The sequence below is a fragment of the Branchiostoma floridae genome, chromosome 15 (genome assembly GCF_000003815.2).
Source record: "Branchiostoma floridae strain S238N-H82 chromosome 15, Bfl_VNyyK, whole genome shotgun sequence".
NCBI lineage: Eukaryota > Metazoa > Chordata > Leptocardii > Amphioxiformes > Branchiostomatidae > Branchiostoma > Branchiostoma floridae.
This window is the reverse complement of record NC_049993.1, coordinates 11462151-11471881: the sequence shown is the minus strand read 5'-3', so window position 1 is coordinate 11471881 and position 9731 is coordinate 11462151. Positions and strand designations below refer to the sequence as shown.

Genomic DNA, 9731 nt, shown 5'->3' with positions numbered 1-9731 from the left:
AATGTTTTTTTCTCTCACTGGTCCGGCTAGGTGTGTCTGTTTGGGGTCAGCCAGTTCTCTGTCGTCACATTCTCAGAAGAGAATGCCACAGCCTTCAGACACCTGTTCCTAAAGGACTGGGACCCTGGCTACGATCAGACCTACTACCCAAAAACCTCCCCAGTATATGCTGTGTATAACAAAGAAATCTTCTATGACCGGCTCAACTTCATTTGGACACAGGTACATTGTGTATTTAATGCTCTTATCCCTCTTTTCATTTGTTGTTTCATCTTGTTCCTGAAGTGACCTTAGTCTCGAGAGAGTACAAGACTAGGTCCAAGACTGGGTCTCTTGCGAGACTAGGTCACTTTGTGACAAGATGGACTTTGAGACATTGAAAATTTAAAGGTATGTGTTTATACCTTACTAAGTGCCACTAATTGAAGAATATTCTATTAACCACATAGCTTCTGGATTGACATTCAGCAGTTTTGCAGAGAAGTTTGCTTTCTCATCATTCAGCAGTTTCATGAGGAAGTTTTGCTATTCATTCTTCTGTTTTTCCCCTGCAGTTTTATAACATCAAAGAAGATGCCATAGGATCCTATGACTTTGCAGAAGTGGATGGAAAGCCCATGCCTATGCAGATATGCCATGAGAACTTTCAGAGTGGGGTGATTTTTGCTGATAATAATACCTACATTTTCGACCCTGATGTTGTTAAAGGTGTGTATATCATAACAAATCTTTAAGTACCTTACAACATCATAACCACTTAAAAGTATGTGCATCAACTACCATAATAAAATTCTGAAAGAATGTTGCATCCTTAACATGTGAAAATGAAATGTATGAAGAGTGAAGTCTGATATGTGCCTTAATACTTTACATATAGTCCTTCAATTTTACAATCATGTATAGTACTAGTGTCATTGGAATTTTCTATATCAATCCTTGGGGATAGATTTAAAGATTTCTTGTGAGTTAAAAACTGTACAAGTTAAACTGTACAAGTTGTTAACATGAAGATGTAAACACTTTTGCACTATGGATTGTATGTTATAGTAATTCTCAAGCACTAACATTAATGCCTTTACTTGAATAAAATAATGATCGTCACTTAACCATCAAAAACTTTAATTTCAATCCAGAGTGCATCTATATCAAGGCTCCCACCCCTGGGGTAAATGAGACAATCCGGGACAGGCTGAAAAAGCAGAATTTCACTATCAATTTTGACAGGTACGTAATGATAGCCATACTTTCAACTCAGATGTCCACTGATCAAAGCCACATACAACTTGTAGATTTATGAAGACATTTGTAATGTTTGTTCTGTCTAACATATTGTCAAGGAAAATAATAAGTATTAAATGTATCTCTCTTATGTGACAGTTTGTGTTCATTCTGGAATTTGCTTCATTGTGGCCACCGTTACTAGTACTACTAAAGGATCAGTCTGAAGTTGAAGTAGAATAATGATGTACAGGCATACATGTTGTATTATCTGGACTTATGATGATGGAAAAGTGATATGCTTACTTGCTCCCCCAGTCTGATCAAGCTGGAAGTGCACCTGGTAATCCGATCCATACACTTGCAGCAGACAACAAAGTACAGCACTCCAAACTGTATCCAGTTCAATGTCACGGTAGGTTGCCATCCTGTTTTTTGGTCTTTAAGCATGGTTGCACCTTTGTAACTCTTCATAGTAAAAAAATTGTAAAAATGGTGCTATTATAGTATTAGCATTCTTTTTGTGTATGAACACGAGTACACATGAATTGTAATGGCAATAATATGTACTGAGCAATATCTTTTAACGTGGGATTAGCTAAGTTGTAGGCAAATGTATTGACTAAGTGTTGCAGTGACATCTAGCTGTTTAAACTTAAGTATTTTTATGTGTTCACATTGTTTTTATTAAACTGAACTTCACTTCAGATCCAGTATGACAACTCCAACCATGATGGTAGAATGGGCATCAGCCTCACACAACAGAAGATCTTCCTAAAATGTCATGCACTTACTGATGACAAAGGTGAGGGCTTCTGTCTCTGTAATTCAGCAAGAAGAAATAGTAGAACTAGATGGTATACACACAATGCTACTTTGATTTATAATTATGATATTACAATTTTAGGCTTTATATCTGTACACAAAATAAATCACTTACCAACAAGCTTTCGATCTGTCCTCTGATTTTTATCAAGTTTAAATGACCCAATGCCTAAGTCACACATCCAGACCGGAAGTGTGACGTTAGCAATGGGTCAAAGGTGCTTGGAAGCCGGTATCAGCCCCCGTCTCGGTTAAGCAAAGGTTGATGGGCTCTGATGTAAATGGCCTCTTTCATTCCCCTGAGAAAGTAATCCTGTTAAAGTATAATCTGTTAGCTCAGCATTTGTTCAACGCCATAATCTTTTTTTCTGTAGCATTTCACCATGTATTGAATCATAATAAATCATTAAATGGATACGACGACGATAATTTCAACCTCCCAAAGCCTGATCTCAGCCACCAGAATTATTACACCAGGGGTTTGATTCCTCATTTGAATAGAATTAATATGTTGTCTGACATTCATTCGTTGCTTCTTTGTGTTGATCCCTACGGATTGTTGTGTGATTCTGTCCTTGTAATGACATTGATGTTTGATTGTTTTGTATCTCATTGTGCATGCAGCTATGTATGTAGGCACTGATGGAGACACTAACTACACAGGTAATTGTGCTCTAATCACTTAATCATTCCCAAGGTATAATTGTTGTGATGAGAAAATTAGCTCACGTCTGTCTGCAAGATAATGTCAAAATGTTACAGAATGATATGATGTGATGAAATAGAAAATGCAATGTTTCACCATTGAAAGCAAGAATAGTAATTATTATGCTTGAATTGAAAAGCATTTAGAAATCAAGTGACAAAATCTATGATCAAGGCACTACTTTCCAGGTATTGAATACAAAAGTTGTTGACCTATCACTATTAGTGTTGAGATGTTTTGGACTTTTTGATTCATTGTACTGTGTGTCTTTTAACATGTTACCGGTATTAGATGTTGTATTTTTTTTGTCCTTTCCAATGAATGCAAACTTGTACTATGAAAAAGAATGCTTGCTGACATAGACATTGTCCTGACAGAATTGTTTGTTGGTTTTGTTCTGTTTGTTGCTACACTAGGAAATAAAAAAATCACTCAATGGTTGCACAGCAATTGCAGTTTAGTGGAAAGGGGCCCTAACCAAGTGAGTTGCTTGCTCTTCCCCTTAGGTTCCATACTCCCCCTGGCACGGCGCTTCAACCTCATCAGCATATTTGACATGGTTGTTGTGGGAACAAGCCTGATGTCCTGTATCCTGTGTCTACGCTCCCTCATCAAGGGATGGAGACTGAAAAATGTAAGGAACAATCATTTCATCTAAAAGAAGAAATGTGAAAGACTTTAAAATTATATGTTAGAGAGTTGAAAGAGAAAGAGAACTATTAGCGTCCATTCCAAGACACCATGAGGGTTTTTAGGCGATATTTATAATTAGTCTGAATTATTTTGAATAAAATAATATCTGAGCCACAATAATTAAATTATTTTCAAAAAATTGACTAAGAAAATACTCATTTATTTGAATTTCTTTGAATATTTTAGAAACATTTTGAAAGTAACTGTACAAAAATATCTTTATTTAGAATAATTGTGAAACCTCTCTATGATTATTTCACATTTACAAATATTTACAAAAAATGGTAAACCTAGCCAAATGGTAAAATTAGTTTATTGCCCCCATAAAAGTAAGCCCTATTGTTGCATCTGTATATTTTTAGATTTCACTGCTGGGCACTGGTGGATCCTTTGTGGTGGGCCATTGTTGCATGGCACCCAACCATACTTTGCAAGGATGTGTGAATTGCTATCTTCCCAGCCCACCGAACCATTCACAAAAAATGGTAGAAAATGGTAGAAAATGGTAAATAATGGTAGAATGCTGTTATCATTATTTAGAAACCATTAGAAGTATCTAATTTCACACCATGAATATTTCCAAAGTTTTATAGGACCAGGAAAATATTTATAAAGTTGAAACAGTATTAAAAATATTTCTGAAGTATCAAATGTCCTAGACATATAATTACAAAACTTTAAAATCAATTCTAAACAATGGCAACAAACATCCGCATGGTCTCTTGGAATGGACTCTATGGTGTTATTTAGATTAATTTGAATCTTTTAATCGCAGTAAAAGGAGATCCAAAAATATCAGCATTAAAAATGATGATGATGATTATGATGCTATCTTTAATCACCCAGTAAGCCAATGACAGCTGAAACGACATATGCCAATTTGTAAAATCAAATGAAAAATTGAAGAAAAAAGTTATTGATCTTCTATAGAACTTGGACATTAATATACATATGAAATACATGCATAACATGATGACCGTCTTTTCAGGAATTTGTTCACTTCTTCCAAATCAACTACAACAAGGGCCTGAGTTTCTCAGATCGGATGGAGTTTATCAACTTCTGGTACGTGATGATCGTCGTCAGTGACATTCTCACCTGCTCAGGAGGGGTCATCAAGATCCTCATTGAAAACAAGGTACATTCAATTGTCCCAAATATGTAAATTATACACTATCTTTTTCTATAGCCCTTATAACATTTCTGATTGCTTGTAACATCAGGAAATGCATGTAAAATTTTTGAGGACATAACATGTTTGATGATCTATCATAGAAATCTTTTAAAAACATTTAGAGATTTATTCACAAATGCTTTGCTATGTTCCTACTCAACATTAAAGTACTATACCATCAAATAAAAATTAAGTTTATTAGACTAGGCTAGTTGCAATGATTTATAATGCATTAGTAAATCATATAAATTAATAAATTAAAAAATATGAATTAATATGCAGAAATAATAGCCTTCATACATTTTATTTTGTTTTTTGATTGTGAAATAAATTGTCTTTTCTTTAATTTCTTTCTTTACCATTAGATTGGAGGAGATTCCTCTGGGGTAAAATGAGATATTGTCTTGTTTGATCACATTTTGGTGTTTCTAACATAGTGTCTGATGGTTGCTACCTTTGGGACTTTCTGACATTTTTGTTATCAACTTGTCCAATCATATGCAACGTCATTGTACATTTCTCCCTTTTAAAATCAGTAGTCTGATGGTTGCCACCTTTTAACATATATGTAGGTGTATTCTGGTGATTGCTACCTTTTTAAAGTTTTCTGACACTTTTGTGACTGCATGTATATTTCTCACTACATGAAAGTTTCCTGTACAGTTCATAGGGTTTTTTGACCTGTACGACACATGCAGTCTGATGTTGGGCACAGCTGCACTGCTGGTGTGGATAGGGGTGCTCAACTACCTCAACTTCTTCAGACAATACAACGTATGTAAGGCTGAACGAAAAAGTCTTAACTGTAGACAAAGGGGGTTGTAGAAAGAGAGGAAGAAATAGGTGTGTTGGGAGACTAACAAAACAAGAAAGAGTTGATTGGTAAAGCAGAATACCAAAGGTTAGAAAGATGTGGTTGAAGAATTCTGACAAGTAAGAGTAAGAGTGCAAAACTTTGACAGCTTTTTGATTGACAGCCAGATTGATATATTTTTGATTGTCACGTGCAAAGTGCATAGTAGGAAAGAGTTGTACTGCGTACCACAAGCATTGTTGTCCCAAAGCAGTACAGAACATTGTAGAGTGTTTGTCTTTCTTCCCCAGATCTTGATCCTGACCATGAAGGCATCAGCTCCCAATGTGCTGCGGTTCCTGCTCTGTGCATCCCTGCTGTACATGGGATTTGCCTTCGCTGGCTGGCTCATCCTGGGGCCATACCATATCAAGGTGGGTTGTAGGGGTGAATAGCATGTAAGATTCAAAATGTAGTCCAGTGGTTAGTGACCCTACCTCTGGAACTAGAAGCAGTGAGTTCGATTCTGGCTTTGTCGTTCACCCGACATGCACGCTACTGGAATGGGTTGCAGTCCTTAGGATGGGATGTTAAGCCGTTGTCCACTGTTCATTGTGCTTGTTGAAAAGAGCTAGGGGAATTCCCCGGTACAATGAACAAGTAAATACTATACATATCGTCAGTTTTCTCTGTTACGACCAGTGGAAGACTATATATGTAGCTCTTCAGTGAGCTAAAACTGGATCCCTTTTCTTTCCATTTTAACATTCCACATCCAAATTGCTCTGGATGTATATTTGCTGCCAAGTCATTTTGGATAATTTCTATATCAAATTTTACAATGCAACAGTTTCTTCTGTTAATTGTATGCAATTGGTGGAACAAAATATATCATTCCCAACGATATCACCATGTTTGAAAGTACTTGTAATGTACATTTCGCTATTTTAGCAAATGCTAGTGTTATGTAGACAATTGTACAAAACAACTCAAACGTTCATTGACCAAGGCTTCTCTACCTGCTTTCTTCCAGTTCCGCACCTTAAACACTGCCTCAGAGTGCATGTACTCGCTCATCAACGGTGACGACATGTTTGCAACGTTCTATGAGATGGGCCAGACGAGCTGGCTGCCATGGCTGTACAGCAGGTTCTACCTGTACATCTTCATCAGCCTCTTCATCTATGTGGTCCTGTCCATGATGATCTCCATTATCATGGATGTGTACGAGGCTGTGAAGGTAAATATAGAATACAACACAGTGTATTCCGTATCACTACCTCTACATCTTCATCAGCCTCTTCATCTATGTGGTCCTCTCCATGATGATCTCCATTATTGTGGATGTGTACGAGGCTATTACTGTGTCACAGACAAAAGATGATGGCTGAGGTCAAAGACATAGGGAAACAAAGCAGAAGTATGCACTCTCTGAATACTTTCTGGTTTGATTGGTGTAAGTTGCATAGATTGTATTTTCATTTCTCCATGCAGGATTACCAGGAGAATGGCTTCCCTAAAACAGACCTGCATGAGTTTATAGAGTGTTGTGAAGACAGGCCAGAGTCTGGGTGTTACAGACTGGAGGGGGAGACAGCCTATAGTATCTTCTGCTGCTGTAGGAAGTAAGCTTCTGTCTTTTGTACGTATGTTCTTGTAGGGAAGTAAGATAAGAATTGTCTGAAATAGAATACTGTTTAGTATCACAGCTAATAGACGAATAAAGCCTATACTATTGGGTAATAACCTCGTATAACTAATCTGCAAAGTGTGTTCAAAAGAGACATAAACAAGATGAATGACAAATAAAATACCTAGGACAACCATCTTTCTGGAATTAGGGCATCCAGGGGGTGCAAGTATGTACATATACAAAAATCATGTGTGTTGGACTGCTAAAGCACAAAAACCATTTTAAAATTCACCAAACACTTTTATTAAGGAGATGACATACTACTAAATTGCACTAATTGAGTATTGCACTATTTCATTTACTCTATAATTACCAGGGGCTTGAGAAACTCACAAGGGTTTTCCCCACTAGATCACATTTCTAGCACAGTTCATTCATTTATTCCTAAAATTATGTAAGAATGAATTTTTTATAGATGTGGGACTAAAACAAGCAATCATCACTCAACCTCCTACTCCATGGGTGTTTCAAATGTTGCCTTTCATTCTTCCTGTCAAATCCTCCCACTACATGTAGATGACAGGAGGATGATCAACTCTTCTCTTTCTATCTAAAGTCTAGACAGGCAGTCTTCCTACATGTACCAAAAGGAATCCCTTAAAGGATAAATGAAGTAAAATGGATTTTACATTTTCTTAATGTTTGTTGCTATTGTTCACTAGTTTTTTTTGTCCATCAACAGGGGCAGAGGCAGAGCAAACTCCTATGAACCAATGGTAGAGGAAAGCTGATGTGATGCATTGGGAAAACACTAAGTACTGATTTACAAAATGCCAAGCAAGAAGTCTGTGGGCCAAAGCAAAGCAAACATCATGGTGTCAGGAAGACAAACTTTGATAGACTGTGTTTCTGTGCTTCTGGTATTTATATGTTTACCAAATGACACTCCCAGTGGTTGGATTGTTATGTGTTAGTGCTGATCAGTTACACAAGTGGTGGTTAGAAAGTGACCCCTGACATTAACTTGTTTGCCATGTTGGATTTGTACTCAGTTGTGTCTTACTCAGGTCCTTATCAATATCTAATTTCAAGCAGATTTTGCCAATGGTTACTGTTGAATCTAATGTATTGCCAATGGAAGATTAATCAACAGCCACAATTGTGTACTTTGGCTTTCTGTTTTAAGTTTTTAGAGACTCGTTTGCCTTCAGAGAGGAAAGAAGGCATTTGCTGTGTACTTTCTACGTTAAATGTTAAAACTACTGTAGTAACACAAAGCAAAGACGGATGAGAGCGCACTGCAAACAAAAAACACCACTAATATTGTACAATCTAAATTGTTTTCATACATGATTTCCTTCATGTATCAAGTAAGTAGTGCATGTATCATGCACTTCTTTATTATTAATCTTGGCATCCATTCAAGACTCATTCCATTTCTTATGGTGAAAATGAAGAAAAGATTGAACATCAGGCACAAACTGAGATGAACATGAGTTTTCTGTACATAGTGATCTGTTCAGATTCATCAGACAGGGTCCAACATGTTTGATACATACAGCAATTAATAAATTAACACTGAAGAAACATTTTTAGTTGTTATGGCATGCTGAAATGGCCCCACCCTCAATCAAGATAACATGATAGATAAAATGATAAGATAAATCTAGTAGTATTTATTTTTGTTCAGGGTTTTGTGTTTCATATGTAGCGTCTTTCAATCATTGATTTTTTTTCAATGTGTTGCTTAGGATCATAGATACACAGAATCTGATCATTTGTTTGTTATAGAAATTTATTTTAGGTACAAATCCAGGAACACAGGACACTTGTTTTTCTGTTATTTCTTAATTCGTGTCTTCTTTTGTATATGGAATTGAAAACAAGTCTAAGCTGTGAGTAGGCCATGATTGATATTTTATCATGTGTACGGCTGCACTGTTATGCAAGTCAAGTCCAAAAATTATTGGTGGATAACAACAGAAAAGTTTATCCACCTTAACCCAGAAGATTTCAAAAATCTATAAAGTATTTCAAATATTTTAATTTACCCTTTGAATGTTTTGTGTGCAATGAGTTTGGTTATATTTTAATAACCAAGATAGATAACGAAAGCAGGAAAATATAACAATTTAGATATATTACTGATGTATTTTTGAAACAATATTCAGTGAATTGTTGTAGAAAACGGAGAGAGATCAGTGTCAGAAATATTGCAGCATTTCCCAAGGAAAGTATATGGATCATGCTGTAGAGATTGAATTGTATAGACCAGTGGTTAATGCCACATAATGTTTTTGTGTAAGAAATTAAAAGAATTGGAGTAAAAGACTTTCCTGTTTGTTTGTATTTGTATTAAACTTGATAGCGTGAAATTTTATGTTGTTTCTTGAACAATTGCCCGCAAAGTGTCTGTAAAATTGGCTTCAAAACTTGTTTGGGCAGTTGCCATGTCAACAATGATTTTTTTCACCAGAAAGAAAGCTATTTTGTGGGCTTATGGGCCAAGTACTATCATTGTGCAAAATATGAGCCAAATCGATTTTTTTACCCTGAGCACTATTGTTTTATTCTTACAGACGTGCTCTTAACTACTTTTTTCTACTCCAAGATATTAAAAGAGTAGACTTTCTTCTCATTAAACTCAACATATTATTTACCCACGCAACAATGCCTATTGCCAAATAAT

At 36.1% G+C, this 9731-nt stretch overlaps 1 protein-coding gene across 3 annotated transcripts in view; it reads left to right on the top strand.

Annotated features, from left to right (window-relative positions):
• LOC118432293 (mucolipin-3-like) overlaps positions 1-9382 on the top strand; it is a 13061-nt gene extending 3679 nt beyond the window's left edge. The window contains exons 3-16 of one of the 3 annotated variants that reach the window (XM_035843829.1): positions 31-222; positions 555-708; positions 1134-1224; positions 1537-1633; positions 1927-2023; positions 2668-2706; positions 3256-3383; positions 4431-4580; positions 4982-5002; positions 5280-5390; positions 5721-5843; positions 6443-6649; positions 6904-7034; positions 7785-9382. In XM_035843829.1, the coding sequence (XP_035699722.1) occupies positions 31-222; positions 555-708; positions 1134-1224; positions 1537-1633; positions 1927-2023; positions 2668-2706; positions 3256-3383; positions 4431-4580; positions 4982-5002; positions 5280-5390; positions 5721-5843; positions 6443-6649; positions 6904-7034; positions 7785-7833 (1590 nt within the window). In that variant the 3' untranslated portion in view covers positions 7834-9382. The remainder of the gene's footprint in view (positions 1-30; positions 223-554; positions 709-1133; positions 1225-1536; positions 1634-1926; positions 2024-2667; positions 2707-3255; positions 3384-4430; positions 4581-4981; positions 5003-5279; positions 5391-5720; positions 5844-6442; positions 6650-6903; positions 7035-7784) is intronic. The other 2 variants (XM_035843832.1, XM_035843830.1) reach the window with 2 other exon arrangements.
• The last annotated feature ends 349 nt before the right edge of the window (positions 9383-9731 follow it).